General features: G+C 40.3%; 1 protein-coding gene across 1 annotated transcript in view; it reads left to right on the top strand.

Annotated features, from left to right (window-relative positions):
- Nucleotides 1-22,313, top strand: part of eftud2 (elongation factor Tu GTP binding domain containing 2) — a 29,135-nt gene that overhangs the window by 6,291 nt on the left and 531 nt on the right. The window contains exons 8-26 of the mRNA XM_061905390.1: nucleotides 229-319; nucleotides 398-480; nucleotides 2,232-2,398; nucleotides 3,987-4,111; nucleotides 5,254-5,317; nucleotides 5,393-5,483; nucleotides 5,566-5,701; nucleotides 5,800-5,927; nucleotides 7,242-7,435; nucleotides 7,524-7,635; nucleotides 7,717-7,857; nucleotides 7,987-8,088; nucleotides 8,166-8,248; nucleotides 9,503-9,589; nucleotides 10,454-10,580; nucleotides 12,474-12,561; nucleotides 14,710-14,828; nucleotides 15,081-15,175; nucleotides 15,256-15,409. Coding sequence (XP_061761374.1) covers nucleotides 229-319; nucleotides 398-480; nucleotides 2,232-2,398; nucleotides 3,987-4,111; nucleotides 5,254-5,317; nucleotides 5,393-5,483; nucleotides 5,566-5,701; nucleotides 5,800-5,927; nucleotides 7,242-7,435; nucleotides 7,524-7,635; nucleotides 7,717-7,857; nucleotides 7,987-8,088; nucleotides 8,166-8,248; nucleotides 9,503-9,589; nucleotides 10,454-10,580; nucleotides 12,474-12,561; nucleotides 14,710-14,828; nucleotides 15,081-15,175; nucleotides 15,256-15,409 — 2,187 coding nt within the window. The remainder of the gene's footprint in view (nucleotides 1-228; nucleotides 320-397; nucleotides 481-2,231; nucleotides 2,399-3,986; nucleotides 4,112-5,253; nucleotides 5,318-5,392; nucleotides 5,484-5,565; nucleotides 5,702-5,799; nucleotides 5,928-7,241; nucleotides 7,436-7,523; nucleotides 7,636-7,716; nucleotides 7,858-7,986; nucleotides 8,089-8,165; nucleotides 8,249-9,502; nucleotides 9,590-10,453; nucleotides 10,581-12,473; nucleotides 12,562-14,709; nucleotides 14,829-15,080; nucleotides 15,176-15,255; nucleotides 15,410-22,313) is intronic.

Genomic DNA, 22,313 nt, shown 5'->3' on the forward strand with positions numbered 1-22,313 from the left:
AGCCTTAAAATAACTTAAATTTGATCAATTCAAGCAGTAGTTAGTTTGTGCTCATGCCAGCCAGCCTGATGCCACACTGACGTAAGCCAGTTCTACTGTAAAGATAACTGGAAAATGTTAGTGTTTATGAAGTAAATAACATACCTGTTTTTTTTCTGGAAATGTAGTTTATAGATAAAAGCAATCTACATCAAAGATGCTGATTTTTGTCCCGTGTATATTTCACAGAGAGGGGTTGGCATCAAGAGTACTCCCGTCACAATGGTGCTGCCGGACTCCAGAGGCAAATCCTACCTCTTGAACATAATGGACACGCCAGGTAATGTGCTTGTGCTCTGTGTGATTTGTCTTTTTCTGGTGACACACCAGAAGTTAAACGTACTCTTGTTTCCTAAAGGTCACGTGAACTTCTCTGATGAGGTGACATCCAGCATCCGCATCTCAGATGGCATCATCCTCTTCATCGACGCAGCGGAAGGGGTATGTTTGCTTGGTCTTGTTCCGATTTTGCCTGATAATCTTTGTAGATCTGTCAATACTTGGGGATTATGCGGGAGAATTCAATGAATCTTTTTGTTTAACAAACCGTTTACTTTAAGAAGTAACCACTAGGCGTGTCCCAATCGGACATCAGTACGACATGAGCCAAAATATTGGATTCATGGCTTACATCTAAATCAGGGGTGCCCACACTTTTTCTGCAGGCGAGCTACTTTTAAATTGACCAAGTCAAGGGGATCGACCTCATTCATATATATAATTTATATCTATTTATTCATGAAAGAGACATGTTTGTTTACAAGTTATGGTATTTAATGATAATACAAGCATGTTTAACACATATAGATTCCTTTCTTTCATGAAGACAAGAATTTAAGTTGGTGTATCACCTGAGTCTAAAGAGTTGCATTGATTGGAATCAGACAGAAGTGCTTATAATGTCTGCATTTTCAAATGGAGGAGGAAAAAAGTCCTCCTTTCTGTCCAATACCACATGAAAGTGGTTGTATTTTTGCATCTTATTTGTCCAACTTCCATACTCGTTTTTATACACTTTACAAGAAATGCATTGGCAAAAAACTCCGGAGCTTGCTAGCTTGTGCATGCCAGCTTTCTGAGACTCTTAATTTGTTGGTGCAGGCAGGATGAATCAGTGTTTTTATTATGAAGATAGGAAGTGGGCAGTCGGTCATTAGAGTTTTGACTGCAGGTAAAGTGCGAGAGTCTGTTGAAATAAAAAGTGTTTCTCGCCTTCCTGTCGGTCATTTTTTCTTAATAATGAGCTTGCAGCAGCCAGCATCCTATCACAAGACTCCCGGGTGCCATGAATGTCAATCAAGTGACGTATTGGTGAATATTGATGATCGCTAATTTTTAGGTCTATTTTTTAATACTTGGCTGGCGATCGACTGACACACCTTCCGCGATCGACTGGTAGTTCGCGATCGGCGTAATGGGCACCCCTGATCTAAATTCTCCGGTATGGTCAGTCCTGCAGCATGTTTACTTCTGCAAAGCTAGCCAGCTAACATCTAAATGTCCTTTCAATAAGCACAAAAAGTTGGTCTTTTTTTGTATATTAGTCAAGTCATTTAAAAAAAAGGTAAACATGGTAGGCAATTGCTGGTACTGCTAGTGGTGGTCGACCAAGCTAAGATGGCTGTTGCGCAGCAGGCAGTACGCGAACTCTCTCACTATAAAAGAGGCTTAAATCTTCCTGCAAATGGCAGATACGAGCAATAAACCAAGCTATGCAATGGAACAGATTCCTATACGTTCTCAAAAAAAGATTTGTCGAGTGATATCAAGGATTACGTCGCTCGCGTTACCAGACATATCGAAAGATTCTGCTCCAAAACAGATGGAAACTTGGAAAAGACAAAAAATGTGGCTAACCACATAAAATGAGTGGTGGGCACTTTAAAATGAGGTGGAGGGGCACATAAAATTAAGTGGCTAACCACATTAGAATTATGTATTGGCCTTTTTAAAATTAACGTGGCGGTCCAAAATAAACCGATATAGCAGGCCACATTAGAATGATGTTGCAGGCCAGATTTTTGCTACCGGGCCTTGAGTTTGACATCTGTGTTGTAGATGAAACGTTATTTACTTGTTAATGACCCAAACCAAAAAGGTTCCTTTTTTTTAAGTGGTCCACTCACAAACGGGGATCTCTCAGATGACCAACATCACACCTAAGCAGCGCAGTGACTCATATTTGTTTGCAGGTGATGCTGAATACAGAGCGACTCATCAAACACGCTGTTCAAGAGCACATGGCCATCACCATCTGCATCAACAAGGTGGACCGACTCATCGTGGAGCTCAAACTGCCCCCCACGGACGCCTACTACAAACTCCGCCACATCGTGGACGAGGTCAACGGTTTGCTCAGGTAAAAACCCTGTCGGCCTATGCAGCCATGAAAGTAGGGCTGCACGATTATGGCCAAAATAATAATCACTAATTTTTTAATCAATATTGAAATCGCAATTATTAAGTGTTAATAAAACATATTTGTGTGGTGGGGCGTGGCCTGCGGGCCTACCCCGGAATCGGGTGTGTTAGGACCGGCCTCGAAGACAGCGACAGGTGCGTAGATTGCCCAGGTGGGCCTTGTTATCTAATCACCTGTAGCCTTTATTAGCAGCAGCCGTGAGGAAGCGAGTAGTTGGAGTTGGAGGTGCTGCTGAGAGACGCGGACGCAGGATATAAGACTGTTTTATTTTCCTTTAATGGTGCAAAGTCTTTTGCTTTTCAGCACAGTGTCTTTTCTGCGTCCTCGTCTCAGCAGCACCTCCAACTGCAACTTCTCGCTTCCTCACGGCTGCTGCTAATAAAGGCGACAGGTGGTTGGATTAAAATACCCACCTGGGCCATCTCCGCACCTGTCGCCGTATTCGAGGCCGGTCCTGACACACCCCGTTCAGCGGAAGGCCCACAGGCCACGCCCCCACCACAATACTTTATTGCACTTTCTATTTTTATCAAACAGTATGTATATTTGGCTTTCATTTCAAAATGAAACAAAAAAAAAAATATATATATATATATATAAAATGTACAAAAGACAAAGAGCTAACTAAAATAAATATGCCATTGCATAGTGCGATCATAAAGTGCAAATAAGTGAAAAAATAAGATCCTGCATGAAAGGCACATGCAAAGGAACACATTCATTGTACTGCTCACAATATGTTTAGGACATATGTCTTTGGCCAAATAAAATGTTACTATATCCGTTATTTTGGCGAGTCTTTCAGAGGTGAATGGATACAGGGTCCCTTGGTGCATGGTTGGTGTTACGGCCGTCTGTATTTTGGGCACTTATGCTTTTGTAGCTCTTCGTCGGGGCTCTTTGCCAATGGCATGTGGCCCACTCTGTTAGCAACCAGCTTCGATGGTGGTTGAGAAAAGAAGGGAAGTGTTGTTAATGCTTAACGTGTCGCTGCAACTCGATAATTTGTCTGGATGTGCGCACCAACGCAGCTTTGTCGTGGTGTTTGTTGTTGGTGCATCTGCGTGCCTTTTCGGGGATTCTGGAAACGAGTGGGAGTGCCTTGACAACGGCGAGGCATTCGGTTGTGTTTCGGGGTTAAAACGTGTCTGTGTTTGTAACCTATGGGTAATTCTGCAGGAGGGGAGGGCACTGATGTAATAATGCATTTATTTTCCTAATAACTTTGGGAGCTACTTTCTAATCTACCTTCAACCTCTGTTGTCACTCACCCGTACTCCCTCTCACATGAGTCCACTGTCTATCGGTCGCCCCCTGGTGGTTAGCTGACTTTTGGTTAAGAACGTGCTTGGTTTGAAATGCAGCTAGCCTGTTTTTGAATTGTTAATATCGCAGTAAATCACCCTGATTTAAACGTAGCAGCCAAAATCGTGATCACAATTCAAATTCGATTAGGTTTGCAGCCCTACATTCAAGCATTTTTCCCCATGAAGAGAGCATTCATTTGTCCCACTTTCTATCTCAGTACTTACTCCACAGATGAGAACTTTGTGGTTTCTCCGCTTCTTGGGAACGTCTGCTTTGCCAGCTCCCAGTACAGCATCTGTTTCACTCTGGGCTCCTTTGCAAAGATCTACGCGGATACTTATGGTGAGACAACACACAATTAACAAGGCTCTGGTTGTGTTCTTTTATCTTATGTACTGTATGTGTTTATATGTATTTGTATTATGGATGGGCCAAATATGTGTAACATAATATATATTGCCTCCTCTTGCGATAGCGATATATGTCACAATATGATATTTGGTGTATAAATGATAATAAACCCATTTCAAAAAGGGTTACAAAGACTACTATTTTAGCTGCTGATGTTTGTGTTGACATATTGCATCCTTTTCGGTTGCATTATTTTCCCCAAGATATTATTAATCTACTTCTTGATTTACTTTTATAATATGGTTACTTTCTGTTGTAACATGATTCAATCTTCACTTCAGTTAGAATGCAATAAGCACTTATTATTCTGTGTATCGATCCGATACCAAATATTTACACAGGTAGTATTGGTCATACCAGTGCTGATAATGATACTTCAAATTGTCATGATCAATAAATGATAACATTTTGGGTGGCAGAGTAACTATATAAATAAATATTTAAATTATTTTATTATTCCCTTTTATTACATACATGTATATTAGTGTCAATAGTGCAAATTAAGTAAATTAAAAAATATATAAAAAAAAGGAAAAACTACTACTCGCTCTTTTTTCCAGAGTTTGTAAACCAAAAGTACAAAATATTTCGTAATAATTAAATATATTTTTCTAATCATTGTACTATCAACCAAATACTGGCACTAGGTATTGTTACTGTCTATATTTGTATCGATCCGCCCACCCCTGTTTACATTTAAGAGTTGTAGCTTCGCAGATAACTATACTTTTTGTATTATCGTTAGCTTTTCCTTGTCCAGTAGTCCTCCAGTGATAACGGTATTTGTAAAACGGTTTATTTGGCGCCGTGGAGTCTAGGATTAGTGATTTAGAAGCTGCACTGTGGCAGTACATTAGCCACTAGCTTGCTAGCGAGGACGCTACAATATGTTGAGGACGCCTTCGTTTACTCTTTCTGAAGTTTGCGCCACACAGCTGGAATGTGTCATCAACATCCATTATCACTTTACATCGATAGTATTAAAAGCTCTATCGTCGGCCAAATTTATATCACCTATTGTCTATATTGGGCAACCCTAATAGGGATGTATTTATGTGTGTGTGTGTTTGCAGGAGACATCAACTACACAGAGTTCTCCAAAAGACTCTGGGGAGACATTTATTTTAACCCAAAAACGTGAGTGTTCAAACAATGTTTGACATCAGGGTATTTGTTATCATTCCTTCATGGTTTTGTTTGTATTTCAATCAGACACAAGTTCACCAAGAAAGCTCCCAACAGTAACTCCCAGCGTAGCTTTGTGGAGTTTGTCCTGGAGCCGCTCTACAAAATCCTCTCACAGGTTGGAATATGTCTTAAAAAGAAAAGGAAAAAAAAATTCCTTAGGTCCATTTAAGACTAGTTTTTCATGCGTTTCTGTTTAGGTGGTTGGGGATGTAGACACGTCTCTCCCCAGAGTCCTGGACGAGCTTGGGGTTCACCTGTCCAAAGAGGAACTGAAACTAAACATCAAGCCGCTGCTGAGGCTGGTTTGTAACCGCTTCTTTGGGGAGTTCACTGGTATGTCTTTATTTTTATCCTGCCATTTTTTGTTTGGAACGCAACATCTTACAACTTCACTGTGTAAAATTGATCTCCAATCTCTCTTCCTCCTATAGGCTTTGTGGACATGTGTGTGCAGCACATTCCCTCACCACAGGAGGGCGCTCGGAACAAAATAGAGCACACCTACACAGGAGGTCTAGACTCGGACCTGGGAGAGGCCATGGCAGAGTGTGACCCTGAAGTGAGTGAAACGAAAAGTTCCTAGTTTGGTCATATAAAAACCCAGATGGCATACAAATACAAAGGCAAACTTTAGGCTTGCACTAGGATGATAATTACAACATTTTGCTGGACAATATAGTAATAATAATATAATTAAAACATTTTGCTGGCTCCATCCATCCATTTCTACAGCTTGTCACTTTTGGGGTCGCGGGGGGTGCTGGAGCATACCTCAGCAGCATGATATATTAATAATAATAGTAATACATTTAAATGTATGAGTGCCTGTCAAGAAACTTGAGGGCACTTTACAATACAGTATGCAGATTTAAAAAACAAAACTAAGGAAAATAATCAGCTTGCAACAAACAAATGCAGAACAGTGTAGAGGCAGTTACAATGAGTATACAATTTTTAACAGGTGGGTTTTGAGTGCCCTCCCTGTGACTGCGTGGGTTCCCTCCCGGTACTCCGGCTTCCTCCCACTTCCAAAGACATGCACCTAAATTGGCCCTAGTGTGTGAATGGGAGTGTGAATGTTGTCTGTATATCCGTGTTAGCCCTGCAATGAGGTAGCGACTTGTGCAGGATCTACCCTGCCTGATTGTAGCTGAGATGGCCAAAAATGGAACAATCACGTTCTGAAAATATTACAATAAAAAATGTATAAAAAGTACCGTCAGCGGCAAAGTTTAGATCCATGAAGGAAAAAAGAAAGTGAATGAACTTTTATAACTGAACAAATTTCCATATGCATAAAAAAGTTTTTATATATATATTTTTTTTGTGAATTAAGTAAAGTTTATAACAACCTTTTTCCAAAACATAATATAAAATGTGAGGTATAACAGGATAATGCATACATGTATATTGCACAGGATTGCTTCTTATTTTTATTGGATAGTAGTCTGTTTATTTCAATTGTTAGTTTTTTCCTTTATTACCTCTTGTGTTATTTATTTCACCCCATATTTGTTCCCACTACCGCACCTTAAGTTGGAGTCTTTAATCTCGTTATATGCAAATATAATGACAATAAAGTCCATTCTATTCTATGTATCATTTGTTTTCAAAACGGTTACAAAAAAGTGGGACCCCAAAAATTTACTATGGGACCCCATTTTTATGACTTGATTGGGTCCCTGGGATCCCAGTTTGAAAATTCCTAGTGATGGAGTATTGGTGCGTGCATAACAGCAGCAGGTGATTGTGGCCTGCGGGCCGATTTCATTACTAATCAAGTATCATCCCGGGGGCCATAGATAATTGACTTTGTCACATAGGCACTAGAAAGTCTTCTCTCCCAAAACTGTCTTTCTTATCTCTTCACCAGGGTCCTCTGATGTGCCATACCACTAAGATGTACAGCACGGAGGACGGCGTTCAATTCCATGCGTTTGGCAGGGTGCTGAGCGGGACCATCCAGGCAGGACAGCCGGTCAAGGTTTTAGGAGAAAACTACACACTGGAGGATGAGGAGGATTCCCAAGTTTGTACCGTGGGCCGGCTTTGGATTTCAGTCGCCAGGTACGCTTCAAGGCTTTGCCTTCATTTTTGACAGTGAAAAGTTAAAGAGGGGTTCTTATTTAGTTAATCTCACCCCCTCTTTTTTAAGATACCAAATTGAGGTCAATCGAGTCCCTGCTGGGAACTGGGTCCTTATCGAAGGATGTGACCAGCCGATAGTCAAGACTGCCACTATCACAGAGCCCAGAGGGAATGAAGACGTGAGGCTGGTCTTAAATACAAAGTCTAAAAATGCATAATTCTGTGTGGTTCACATTTTTTATTATTTACTCAATTTCCAGGCTCAGATTTTTAGGCCGTTGAAGTTCAACACGGCTTCTGTGATTAAGATCGCCGTGGAGCCCGTCAACCCGTCGGAACTGCCCAAAATGTTGGACGGTCTGAGGAAGGTCAACAAGAGTTACCCCTCTCTCACCACAAAGGTACAATTTTACCAATAACAACACGATTGAGCAGGACTTGATGAGTTGGTCAAGAGAAGCAAATACAACTTTAAGTGGCTTCCACTTTGCTTTAGGAGCTTTAGCTTACGTTTTTTATGTGGCCTGCAGGTGGAGGAGTCAGGAGAACATGTCATCTTAGGCACAGGGGAGCTTTACCTGGACTGCGTCATGCACGACCTGCGCAAGATGTACTCTGAAATTGACATCAAAGTAATTTTCACCACTTTTGTAAATTATTTTAACATGTCCTTTTCTTTTGTAACAACGCTTGCCAATAATCTCCGCAGGTTGCCGACCCGGTTGTGACCTTCTGCGAAACGGTTGTGGAGACGTCGTCCCTCAAGTGCTTTGCTGAGACGCCAAACAAAAAGTGAGTGTATAAAAAAGAAAACATCCCTCATTTTGATGCAATCTGTGTAAAATCACTACAATACAAAGTACATCGAGTCCTCGGGTTACGAGCTGGTTCTTTTCTTAGAACGTGTTGAAATTTGGAACTCAAAATAACACATAGGTCACTCACACGACTGACATACAGTTGGGATGGGCGATATGGCTTAAAATCTATATTACGATATAGTTTGCATCTTCCTGCGGTAAATATATATATTACAATATGTTATTTGGCATATTAATGATAATAGAAACATTTCAAAATGGGTAACAAAGCCTCCTAATTTGGCTGCTGACATGCAGGAACATATTGTCATTTCCAGTTGGATAATTTTCTCAAAACTATTTGTTAATTTACTGCTAATATTTGGTTACTTTCTGTTATAAAATGCTCTATACACTTCTGATCAAATTTAATAAGCACCAATATTTTTCTTCTTTAATACTTTACATTAGTTTCGGGCAATACTACAAATTTGGGTGTCGAGTTCGTTACAGTGGCAGTATTGAAATCTTGATCACACTTATAATCAGACAAAAACACAGGATGGGGATGTCACAATATCTATTAAATATTTTAATGATTTTCTACTATTGGCTCTGATTTAAATCCATTGTTTTTTGCCGTTTTAAAGTCCTCTTGTGTCCAGTGACTTTTTTCCTGAATTTGTAAACAAAAATCAAACGACAAAAAATGTTTTACTATAAAAAAATATTGATCAAACCACTGTTTCGACTATATAATGATAGTATAACCTACTAAAATTACTGTTGATATTTGTATCTATCCGCCCACCTTTGTTTATATTCAAGAGCTCTAGCTTGCGGTTAGCGGTTAGCATATCTGTAATGCAGCATGTTTGGCTATTTCCCGTCCTCCAGTGATAATGAGATTTGTAATATGGTTTTGTGTTTACGGATGTTTTTAATTAATTTATGGCTGTCCTTTCGTAACCACATAACGCCGTAATAAAGAATAACACAAACTAAGGGCCGCCTGCACTACCACTAAAATAAGTATTATTTATTGATACCTCTCAAATGTCTGTATATCTAAGGTTGTGGCCAGCAAGTATGATATGACATCAGTGTGTGAATGTGGAAATAGTGTCAGAGTGATTTAATTTGAAAAGCGCTATACTAGTGTAATCCATTTACCATGTGATATTATCCAAAAAATATATGTACTGCTGAGAGCAGCCCTGATTGACAGCTGTGATGTGATTGGCAGGAATAAGATCACCATGATCGCCGAGCCCTTGGAGAAGGGGCTGGCCGAGGATATTGAGAACGAAGTGGTGCAGATCACGTGGAACAGGTATGAGGGAGACCGCTTCGACTATGAAATGTATTTATATGAATTGAAAAGGTCGATTAAGTCTAGGTGTAATGTGCCTTCCGAGTTCGACGCACCTCTAGATTTTTCATGTCCGATAATAGCCTGGGGGCTTATGAACGTTGCCATATTTCATTACTTTTATTCTCATTTATCCCTCGGTTAGCAGGGACAAGCATGTAAGAGTGATTTGTTCTTTTAATAACGGCTGTGATTGAAGTATGGCGAGTGTCGAGCTGTTACCTGTAAGACCAAGGAGTTTTACTGCAAACTCTTTGGTCCTTTTTTTAAAGCCTTAGAACATTTTTTGATGACTTTTAATTCAGCAGAGTGTGTTTCCTGGAATTAAATTTAACATTTAATTAAATTGTAGATTTATAGAACGCGCACGCAGGACATTTCCCTTCTGAAATATTTGGACAGAAAATAAAAGATGGTGTTTTGTTTGGTGGAAAGAATGTGGAGCTTTTTAAAGAGCCTCCTCACTGTATTGATCCGCTCACTTACGCTAATTGAAAATCCTCTGAAGGCAGGCATGAGATTTCCTGTCCCTGTGACACTATATATTCATGTGTGTGTGTGTGAGTGTGTGTTAGCTCTTGTAAGCACCTCTCTCGTGTGGCAGGGGTCATGTAAGTGCAGCGGTGCCAGAAGAGTGACACACTTCACACCCCATTAGACCAAAACCTCCGCTCTGCACATCCTCTTCCATTAACCCCTCGAGCTCCCCAATCAACCAATCTCCTTTATGTTCCAGCTGACACTTCACACAAAGCACCTTTTCTAACAGCTTCCCCTCTCTCTCTCTCTCTCTCTCTCTCTCTCTCTCTCTCTCTTCACCCTTAGGAAGAAGCTGGGGGAGTTTTTCCAGACAAAGTATGACTGGGATCTGCTGGCTGCCAGGTCCATCTGGGCCTTCGGACCCGACACGACGGGACCCAACATTCTCGTGGACGACACGCTGCCCTCTGAGGTCAGCTACCTCACGCTAGATGATTTTACTTCCAACCTTATCAAACGTAGGAGAATACAATGGAAACTCGATTTACAAACTTAACAGGTTCTTGAACAGGGTTGGTTAGTACATAAATGTTTTTGAATATTGAAGCAAAGTGAATAGGAATAATGGGTTCCAGCCTCGACAAAAGCCCATATTTTAGTGAAGGTTTGTACACTTTTAACACAGTATAAAGTAGGGCTGGGCGATATATCGATATAAACGATATATCGCATGTTTGTCTCTGTGCGATATAGAAAATGACTATCTCGTAATATTTGAGTATACATTCTCACGCAGTTGCTTTTCGCTGCGGGCATTACAGTGCAGGCGTTTCTCACTCCTTCTCGTCTCTCCTTCTCACGGAGACGTAAAACAAGCCCGCCTTCTTATATACGTCATACGCTATCGCCGAGCAGAGAGGTAGCAGCATGGCTAACGTTAGCTGAGGCAGGTGGTGCAAGCGAAGCAACATTAGAAGAGAGAGTAGGTGCGAAACGGATCACAAATCGAGGAAGAACAATAAATGCCCCAAAAAAACAGCAGGGGATCCATCATCTGGCGGTGGTTTGGCTTCAAGCAGGAAATTATTCAGCAGACATGAGCAATGTGCAAAGTATGCAGCAGAAGTGTTACTACAAAAGGTAGCAGCACTACTAATTTGTTCTTTCATTTAAAAAGTCACCCGCGAGAGAAAGAAGAGTATTTAATAAATACAGTTTTGATCAATTTACTTAGTTGTGATTTCCCTCTCTGCATGAAAGTTTAAAATGAGCATATATTAATGCAGTATGAAGAATAATGTTTTAATGTAGACACAAATAAACATCATACTGCTGTGATTATATGCATCAAGTGTTCATTCATGGCTAAGGAGAAATATCGAGATATATATCGTGTATCGCGATATGGCATAAAAATATTGCGATATTAATAAAAGCCAATATCGCCCAGCCTTAGTATAAAGTTCAATACAATACTGTATATCAAAGAAACATAACAAGGGGATGATGGACCATCTTTCTATTTAATAACAAAGCCAACTAGCTGAAATGATCTCCTATGCAGCCGCCCTGTTTACACACACAAAAACCGTCTCTAGTCCTGTGGTGCACTCAGTTTGAAATCACAAAACATGTTAACTTTGACAGCTTGCTACAATGATTACAAAGAAATGGATAAATATTACTTGTTGGTTGATTTTCTTGGCATGTAGCGGAAAGGGCGGGGAGCGAGGCAGTGTCGACAATGGTGTGGATACTGAAAGTTTCGAACCACACACTTCTTGTTTTTGGACTCATATTGAGCAAGCGTAACTAGAAAAAGTTTTGAAAAAAACCTTAAAACTCGTACGAAGTGGCATCGAACTAAACACAGCACTGCTGTGTTGAGTGAATGAGCACCGTAGATTCATGAAACTTTGGTGCACTGACACAAGGTTAATACACCAAAGTACATTTTTATTCGATCTGTGGTTTGTCAATTGAAAGGTTCATACAAAGAGGGTTCGTAATTGTAGGTTCCACTATACTTACAGCTGTGGGGTGTCTAATTTTTTTCCATATAAATATTAAAGGATACAAGCTACATTTTTTACAAAAAAAATCCAAAACGTATCCAACGAAGGTCAATATATGCCTGAAAACATTTATATTTGTGTCATGAATGACAAAGCATATCAGTGTAATATGTCAAGTAAATATGAAGAATATACAAATACACAGTTTGCAAAACTATCTTCATGAAATTTAACCACATGCAGTATTTATGGATATAAGAATAACATTTCTCTCAATTTTAAACAGCGCTGTGATCAGGCAGATGAGTCTAAGGTTAAATGATTAAACTTTGTTTTTTTGTGCACGGCAGGTGGACAAGGCGCTGCTGGGCTCGGTCAAGGACAGCATTGTTCAGGGTTTCCAGTGGGGCACCAGGGAAGGGCCTCTGTGTGACGAACGTAAGGCTCATCCTTCTGCCCGTTGCACACTTTGCTACAGTTTCAGCAAGTACTATAGGCGGAAGGAGTCTGTAAACTGTTGCCAACGAAAAAGACAGTTGTCTGGCTCTGAGAACTAATGCTAACAGCAAAGCATCTTTTATCATTTGTGCTTTAGAAAAAAAAGACAAAGATATGCACAGACATTCTGTGATGATTTGTGATGGTATAAGGACAGTATGACTTAGGAGCTGCCAATTACTCCCCAGTAGCCACAAATATGCATGGGTATAAAATTTGCAACTTTGCTGTTAATTTACTACTAAAGCAGTACCTCAACATTGCATTCTCAAAAAACTCGTATCTCATAGTACACCCGCCCATTGAAAGTAGTTGAAATCTATTTAATATGTACTTGGTCTTCCTAAAACGCCACGCGTTTAACTTAAGTGTGAGGCAAGACATATAATACATACAAATAGCCTGTACTACAAACAACAACACTATTTTCATGAAATATTATCCAGTGTTTACCTTGAGTAACAGACAGGTAACAATATTGCAGAGTTAACGTATTTGAGTGACAGGCTGGAAAGGTCAGTGTTGACAACGAGCTGTATGTATGTATGTGAAGTGAAGTGAATTATATTTATATAGCGCTTTTTTCTAGTGACTCAAAACGCTTTACATAGTGAAACCCAATATCTAAATTACATTTAAACCAGTGTGGGTGGCACTGGGAGCAGATGGGTAAAGTGTCTTGCCCAAGGACACAACAGCAGTAACTAGGATGGGGGAAGCGGGGATCGAACCTGCAACCCTCAAGTTGTTGGCACGGCCACTGTACCAACCGAGCTATACCGCCCCACATGTATGTATATTTATGTGTGTGTACCAAAGTTAAATGCTTGATTGTCCAGTTAAAATCACGGGTAGGTTGAACAAACTGAAACACAACACAACTCAATATTTTTAGGGATAATTTTCCGTGTTTAGTACGTTTCTGGCTGAATGACGCGATGGCTGGCTGTAGTTCTTGTGACGCGCACCGACGACGCTGCGGCTGGGCTAGCTTGCTGGGTCCCCATCAAATTCCGCTAGTACCGATTCAGGTCAAATCAAACGATAGCATATTCCAATATCTTATGTTGCCTGTAATGTCTCGTCCGGTTGCAGACTTGCCATCGGCTCAAGCACTCGGCGAGCAAACAGGTGTTAATGTAATTTCCTACACCAACAAAGTGAGCATGCCTTAGAGAAAGCGCTCAAAATTAAGGTTACACCAAGGGTCGGAAATCTTTAGCATGCAAAAAGCCATTTGACCACATTTCCAAGCAAATAAAACCCACATAGAGATGTAAACATTGTTTGATCCCTTAAATGACGATAACACCACTTACAGTTTCATTACACTTATGAAATCAAACACTAGACAGAAAACGACTCACATGGGTGTAACGAAGCAAAAAAACTAATTATTTTGAACTCTTGAGACTGAGAAGTATAACAAAATCATAGCACCGTTATCAGTTCAGTGTTCGACCCCAAAAATTGAAAAGTTTTTACGTACAAACAACAATTTATTACCAAGTGAACACACAAAAGCACCGAAAATTGGTACCGCTGAGTACCGGTATGGAAGAAATGTGAACAGTACCCACCCCTAGCCACAAATAACGATGAAAATGTAAATTGACCATATTTCAAAAGTGATTTACCTGATTGAAAACAATTTTAATTGGCAGTGTCTGTGTGTCAATTCACACACTTTCATACCTACAATTAGCTTTTTGAGTGCATATTTGCACACTGAAACCAACAAGGAACATGCATTGTGCAGTTAATACTCAAACGTTGCACTAAACACATCCCAAAAGATGAACCTGCAGAGTTTAAGTCAAGCCACCTTCAATCTTGGCTACAGAGCGAAAAGGGGATGGGGTTAGCTCAAGTGGTTGCAATCCACAATTAAATAAGGAAATTAGAAGAGGAGGACCAAACACTGTCAAAATTTGCACCGTCAAAACTACAGTATGTACTGTATTTCTGGAAGTATTGATGTGAGACCGCTAATATTTGCCCAGCTTAACTACTTTGCACCTCATGCTTGAGTGTGTAGAAGACTGTCTCCTTCTTTCCTCCTCCTAAATCTTCCTGTCCTGCCATCAGCCATCAGGAACGTCAAGTTCAAGATCCTGGATGCAGTCATCGCCCAGGAGCCGCTGCACCGAGGAGGGGGCCAGGTTATCCCGACTGCCAGGAGGGTGGTGTACTCTGCCTTTCTCATGGTGAGCTCATAGACCCCACCCACTCCTCTCCCGTCTGCTATTAAGACTGGCTTTCTTTAATGTTCCATTACCTTGATTGCACTTTGCATTTTTGCTGACCATCGGTCTCTTTAATTGTGGCGTGTTGACGTTCCTCTTTGGCTCTGTCTCCTTGTCTCGTTTTGACTGCGTGCCCATCATGGTTCACCTGTGCATGCATGAGACACATGGTTACCTAAAATAAAGCCAATCATGTGAATTTTTGTGTTGTAGGCCACTCCGAGGTTGATGGAGCCTTACTACTTTGTGGAGGTTCAGGCTCCGGCTGATTGTGTGTCCGCTGTCTACACGGTGCTGGCTCGGCGAAGGTCCGTCTCTGTTCTGATTCATTGGAACATCATCCTCTCTGATCTGTCTTTTGCTTATCAAACGTTCCGCCATCTCACAGGGGCCACGTCACTCAGGACGCGCCGATCCCAGGCTCTCCCCTGTACACCATCAAGGCTTTCATCCCGGCCATCGACTCCTTCGGCTTCGAGACCGACCTTCGCACTCACACGCAGGGGCAGGCTTTCGCTCTGTCTGTCTTCCACCACTGGCAGGTACGGGTTAGCGAATTTTGTTGAATGACATGTTTTCTTTTTCTTTTTTTTGTCCTGTCCAGCTTCTCAGGCAAAACATATTGTTGATGTAGTTGCCCATATCGGCTGTAAACAATAACAGATTTTATTGGTTATGCACTTCTCATTTGAGAACATTTTAAAGTACAAACCAATATTTAAAACAAAAGCTTAGCTGTTAAAACATGAAATACTAAAATTAAAACACTATCACTGATGCGTAAGAAACACAAAACATGAAAAATATTAGGTTTTCGAGCCGTGTGTCCGTCTATTTTATAATTTATTTTATATTATGTATTTTTAAAACATTTTTAATAACTTGGTGAAAAGATTTCAGTGTGCGTGTATGTACTAATTGTGCACATTCACCGATACCGCGATAATGTTGACCGTGATAATTTTGGTCACGATAACAGTGATCTAACATTTTCATATTGATACATCTCTATTACTGACTTATAAATATTTTTACAATGTTGGATACTCGTGTTAAACAATGCCAAGTGTCAAATCATAAGGTTCATTTTGGTGTGAGCTTGCACTCAGTTTTGGATGCCTTTGTTGATGACGTTTTGCAGTCTGTCTATGTTGTGACATCAGAGCAAGGTGGAAGCACTTACTGTATACATGAAGAGCAACAATAACACCTACACTTCCCCCAAGGGATTAATAAAGTATTTCTGATTCTGATTGTTTAGACATTTAGTCGAGTTTTCAGCCAGAGGGGAATATGAACCTCTACGTCTGCTTAAGGCCGTGAGAAAATACAAAAATAATTATGTATTTTTATCTAATCATTGCATGTGCATAATCATGTGAGACATGCACTGACTGATCACAGAATAGATCTGAGTTTTTTGATTGATTGAAACTTTTTTTGGTAGATTGCACAGTACAGTACATATAACCGTATAATTGACCACTAAATGGTAACACCCGATTAAGTTTTTCAACTTGTTTAAGTCGGGATCCACGTTAATTAATTCATGGTACAAATATATACTATCAGCATAATACAGTCATCACACAAGTTAATCATTAGATTATGTATATTGAATTATTTACAATCTGGGGGGTGGGATGTGGAGGGGGTTGGGGTGGTGGGGGGTTAGGTTTGGTTGATCTCAGCACTTCAGTCATCAACAATTATATCATCTGAGAAATGGATATTGAAACAGTGTAGATTCATAGGATATTTACAGCAAGCAGTGAATGTGATGAGCTCAGAAAGCATAAGAACAAGTACCGTATTTCCTTGAATTGCCGCCGGGGCGCTAATTCATTTAAAATCTCTTCTCACGCCTGCGCTTGCCAAAGGCATGCGGTAAAAGTAAGCATGCGCTAATTATTTTAAAACCTCTTCTCACTCCGGCACTTACCAAAGGTATGCAGTAAAATTTTTGAGTGTGATGTAAGCTTGGACCTTAAATCCTACTGAATAGCTCTTAATCTTCTTCCCTTTAAGCGATTTTAAATTACCGGTATTGAAATCAGCCTCCTCCATTTTGAAAATGATGACAGGTGAAGTGTCACTCGTGACGTCACAAGTTTGACCAGGCGGTATTACTAAGCATGCGCTAATTATTTTGGGAAGCGATTTTGACCTGGCAGTAATTCAAGGCAGGCGCATACTATATGCCCTGCGGCAATTCAAGGAAATACGGTATATACATTTGATTATTTACATTCCGGGTAGGTGGGATGTGTTGGGGGGAGGGTGTTAATCTAAGGTTGAAGTTGCCTGGAGGTGTTCTTTTAGTGCGCTTTTGAATTAGGATAGAGATGCACTAAGAGAATGTGCAGTTGTACCTAATGTTGTGACTGGGTGGGGGGAAAACAATCTGGGAGCTCCTCCACAATTGAACATATTGCAGACAGACTCAAAAGATGGGTTATAAAAGTGACTGTGTAGCAAATTTACAACAAAGACTATTTGATACATATTATCGAGACCACGAAGAAGTCTTAGGTCCCCTTTAAGTACGCTCTTTCCTCTTTTGGGTTGACATATTCTGTGAAATGTTTCATTGGGACTAAACAGATGAATTTATGATTATGGTTTTAATTGACTCCATTTATTTCTTATAGGTGAAATCCAATTTGCGTACGATATGGTTTTCATCTGACCGTTTGGAACACATTACTACCAAAAACCGTGGTACCACTGTATGCCCTTTTTTTTATTGCAGGTGTACCTAATGTTGTGTCCAGGAAATTTATTCACTCACCATCCAATCCACACGTTACTCACAAAGGCACAAAATCCATGATGCTTTGCCTGGCGAGTGAGCGGCCCGCCTGCCCGCCACTCAGCCTGAATCTCTGTTGATGTGCGGTGTTGAGTCATTAGGATTTAAATCTGTCTGTGGCTGCCGTGTTCGACATGTTTGTCCGTGCTCAGTTTGAGGGCTGCATGTGATTATTGAAGGCACAGTCCAGCATGTGGCAAGGAAACCGATCGCTCGTTGTAAAAGCTGTCGCGTCTCACCTGGACGAGGGTATATATGATATAAATTTGTCCAACGATAGAGCTATTAATACTATTGTTATATTGTAATAATGCATGTTGATGACACTCAAGCTGTGTCTCGCAAATTTGACATAATTCCCATTAGCGGCTGACATTCCTCCATAGTGCTTAGCCACTTCTAAGTCAGCAATACTCGCCTCTATGGTGACAAACAAACGATGCTCCTTTTAAGTACCATTATCACTAGAAGTTGAGGAATGGGTAAACATACTACACTACACACCAAAGGAAGATATACTAACTGCTACCCACAAGCTTCAACAGCTCTTGAATGTAAACAAAGGTCGTAATTTGATACAAACAGCAAAAGTAACGACAGCAAGTATAGTATCATTATATATTGGATACACTCAATGGATAATTTTTTTTTTTTTATCATCAAAAATCTTTTGCTGTTATTGTTTACAAATTCAGGAGGTAAGTCCCTGGACACTGGAGAATTTAAATGGCAAAAACCAAAGGATTTAAGTTTGAGCCAATAGTAAGGAATAATTGAAATATCAAATTTTTATTGTTATACCGACATCCTGTGTTTATGTCTGATTATAATTGTGATCAAATATTGGAAGTATCAGTATCAGCATTGGTATTCACCAATACCGCCCCGTCACTACCAGTTCTTGCTATTGAATCGATACCCAAATCTTAACAGTAAATGAACAAGTAAATTAATAATAGTTTTGACAAAATAATACATCCTGAACTTACACAATGTTCTTGCATATGTCAGCAGCCACATTAGGAGCTTTTATAACTTGTTTTGAAATGGTTTCACTGTAATTTTCATACCAAATAATATATTGTGATATGTATCGTTATCCCAGGAGGCTGCATTATACAAGTGAAACTCAACAAATTTGAATATGGTACAAATGTTTGTTTATTTTTCAGCAATTAGATTTACATGGTGAAACTAATATCCGATATAGGTTCATAACTAGAGATGTCTGATAATTGCCTTTTTGCCGATATTCCGATATTGTCCAGTTCTTAATTACCGATTCCGATATCAACCGATATCAATATATACAGTCGTGGAATTAACACATTATTATGCCTAATTTTGTTGTGATGACCCACTGGATGCATTAAACAATGTCACAAGGTTTTCCAAAATAAATCAACTCAAGTTATGGAAAAAAAATGCCAACATGGCACTGCCGTATTTATTATTGAAGTCACAAAGTGCATTCTTTTTTTTAACATGCCTCAAAACAGCAGCTTGGAATTTGGGACATGCTCTCCCTGAGAGAGCATGAGGAGGTTGAGGTGAACGGGGTTGAGGTGAGGGGCCGGGGGGGATGTCTATATTGTAGGGTCCCGGAAGAGTTAGTGCTCCAAGGGGTTCTGAGTATTTGTTCTGTTGTGTTACGGTGCGGATGTTCTCCCGAAATGTGTTTGTCATTCTTGTCTAATGCGGGTTCACAGTGTGGCGCATATTTGTAACAGTGTTAGAGTTGTTTAAACGGCCACCCTCAGTGTGACCTGTATGGCTGTTGACCAAGTATGACTTGCATTCACTTGTGTGTGTGAAAAGCCGTAGGTATTATGTGATTTGGCGGGCACCCAAAGGCAGTGCCTTTTCAGGTTTATTGACGCTGTGTACTTCTCCCTATGTCCGTGTACATCTCCGTACAGGGGCGTTTTAAAAATCCATAAATTTTTCTTTTTGAAACAGATACCGATAATTTTCGATATTACGTTTTAAACATTTATCGGCCGATTATATCGGCAGTCCGATATTATCAGACATCTCTAATTTTAACATGCAACTCAAGATATTTCAAGTCCTCTTCTGATATAATTTTGCAGTTTAGGAAAACCTTAAATTCAAAATCTCAGAAAATTTTAGGTTTTCAGAAACTGTAAGCCATGATCATCACAATTAAAATAAATAAATGCTTGGCGTCTCTCGCTGGCATGTAATGACTTTACAGTATGCCCCATTTGAAGTTACATAAATGTACTTTAGCACCACATTCAAATTGAGTTTAAATTTTGTATCGCAATATAGATTTTAGCCCGTTTCGCCCATCCCTAACCTAAATTACTCAAAGCGAGTGTATGGAGCGTTTTACAACTACTCAGTTTGTGGGCATTTCACCAGTATGTGTAGCTGACATTGTACTGTGTCTAACATTCTGCCGAGGAGTGATTTATTCCAAGTGGCATGGTGTGTCCTTGTCCTGGATCTCCCTGGCCTCTAACAGCAGTCACAACCTGGCTTGCATGATTATATTCACGTAGCATTAGTGGTGCTTCGACATAGATATATTCTGTGTGGTTGCCCCATTAAACTCCTTGTTCTGCCAGGAACGGCTTGTAATCAGTGTCAACTTGCTTTTTCGTCCATCTGTTGATTTGCCTTGCCTCCATCAATTTGTTATTTCCTCCCCAGGCCAGAAAACATGTCACCCATTGTTCAACTTTGCAAACAAGTGTCCACAAAGACGTCGCGTGTAGCGACATTATCACAGAGGCTCCTTGCCTTTTGGTCAGCATGACTCAAATCATTTCCCAAGACAACCTGCCAACGCCACACTGACACCAGCGTTGGTCACCAGCGTTGCTCGCACGTTGCCGCCTCCATCAACTTGATGGACGCCGCTCCTGAGTCAGTAGCTTGCCAATGAATCAGAGGATGCAAAAAAAAAAAAAAGGCGTCCACTCAGCGAGAACGTCACGCGTCTTTCACCTTGATGGATTGTTGCTGGGATTTTTAGCTCCGCTTGATGGAAATGAAAAATCCACAGCGGAGCAGCTGCAACTTGTCTTGAGCGCTTGAAGTTATTGAACATTATGTTCCTGGGTAACTCCGTTTTTGTTAGTAATCCTTTCCAGATTTCAGACGAAGACCAAAACAATTAGTGATGATAAATGCTTTAAAATGTGATATAGGAAATTATCCGTATTGATTTCAAAAAGTCAATTTTATGCCTTTTTAAAACGCCGTTGAACTGAGTGGTACAAGGACGTAGCGAGAAATACAGAGCACCAATAAACCTTAAAGGCACTGCCTTTGCGTGCCGACCCAATCACATGGTATCTACGGCTTTTCACACACACGAGTGAATGCAAGGCATACTTTGTCAACAGCCATACAGGTCACACTGAGGGTGGCCGTATAAACAACTTTAACACTGTTACAAATATGCGCCACACTGTGAACCCACACCAAACAAGAATGACAAACACATTTCGGGAAAACATCCGCACCGTAACACAACATAAACACAACAGAACAAATACTCAGAAAACCTTGCAGCACTAACTCTTCCGGGACGTTACAATATAAACCCCCCGCTACCCCCAATTTTTGCTCTACAGAAGGGCCTGGGTCCCGGAGCCCACTCAATGATTAAATCTGAATTACTAATCTTACTATTGACTTTAATCCCATTATATGGTTATATCCAACCTACTTACAGTTTAAACATGGTAGACCTTGTCAATTGATATGAAATCATGTGTTAATAACAAAGATTAACATTAGGGTTTAGGTCAGGCTGAATACTAAAATAAATAATTAAATATACTGCAAAAGAGTGAATTCATGAACATGTATTAAAATTGCTCAAATAAATACATCCATCCATTTCCTACCGCTTGTCCCTTTTTGGGGTCGCGGGGGGTGCTGGAGCCTATCTCAGCATTCTAACTCAGTGGTCCCCAACCCCCGGGACCGGACCGCGGCTCTATTGGTACCGGGCCGCAGAATATTTTTTTATTAATTTTAATTATTTTTTAATAAAACTTTTTTTTTTTTAATTAAAACAACATAAAAAACACAAGATACACTTACAATTAGTGCACCCACCCAACCCCGCCCCTCCGCCAGGCCGCAGGAAAAATTATCAAGCGTTGACCAGTCCGCAGCTACAAAAAGGTTGGGGACCACTGTTCCAACTAAACTAATAATAAATGATAATATATATTTTATATAATTAAAGTGCAAAAAAATACTTCTTCACCAATTTCAGTCATAATTTCTGTGCATTAGCCCTGTGACAAGGTGGCAATTTTTCCAGGGTGTACCCCGCCTTCCGCCCGAATGCAGCTGGGATAGGCTCCAGCTCCCCCCCCTCCCCCCTCCCCCCGCGACCCCGAATAGGACAAGCGGTAGAAAATGGATGGGTGGATAGAAACTTCTCTATGACTTTAACTCCAGACTTCTTCTGTTTGTTTGCTATTGTCATTACTGCCACAAGTGGTGAACAAATGTATTACAACTGAGTACCATTGCGGCTAATACGGACTGCAGCTAAGAAACTGATTTTTTTGGCCAGGGCCCTATGGTTAAGAAACACTGATTTACAGGCATGTAAAAGAAAGTTTCTTTCATATTTTAACGTT

Source organism: Nerophis ophidion, linkage group LG07, assembly GCF_033978795.1.
Source record: "Nerophis ophidion isolate RoL-2023_Sa linkage group LG07, RoL_Noph_v1.0, whole genome shotgun sequence".
Lineage (NCBI taxonomy): Eukaryota > Metazoa > Chordata > Actinopteri > Syngnathiformes > Syngnathidae > Nerophis > Nerophis ophidion.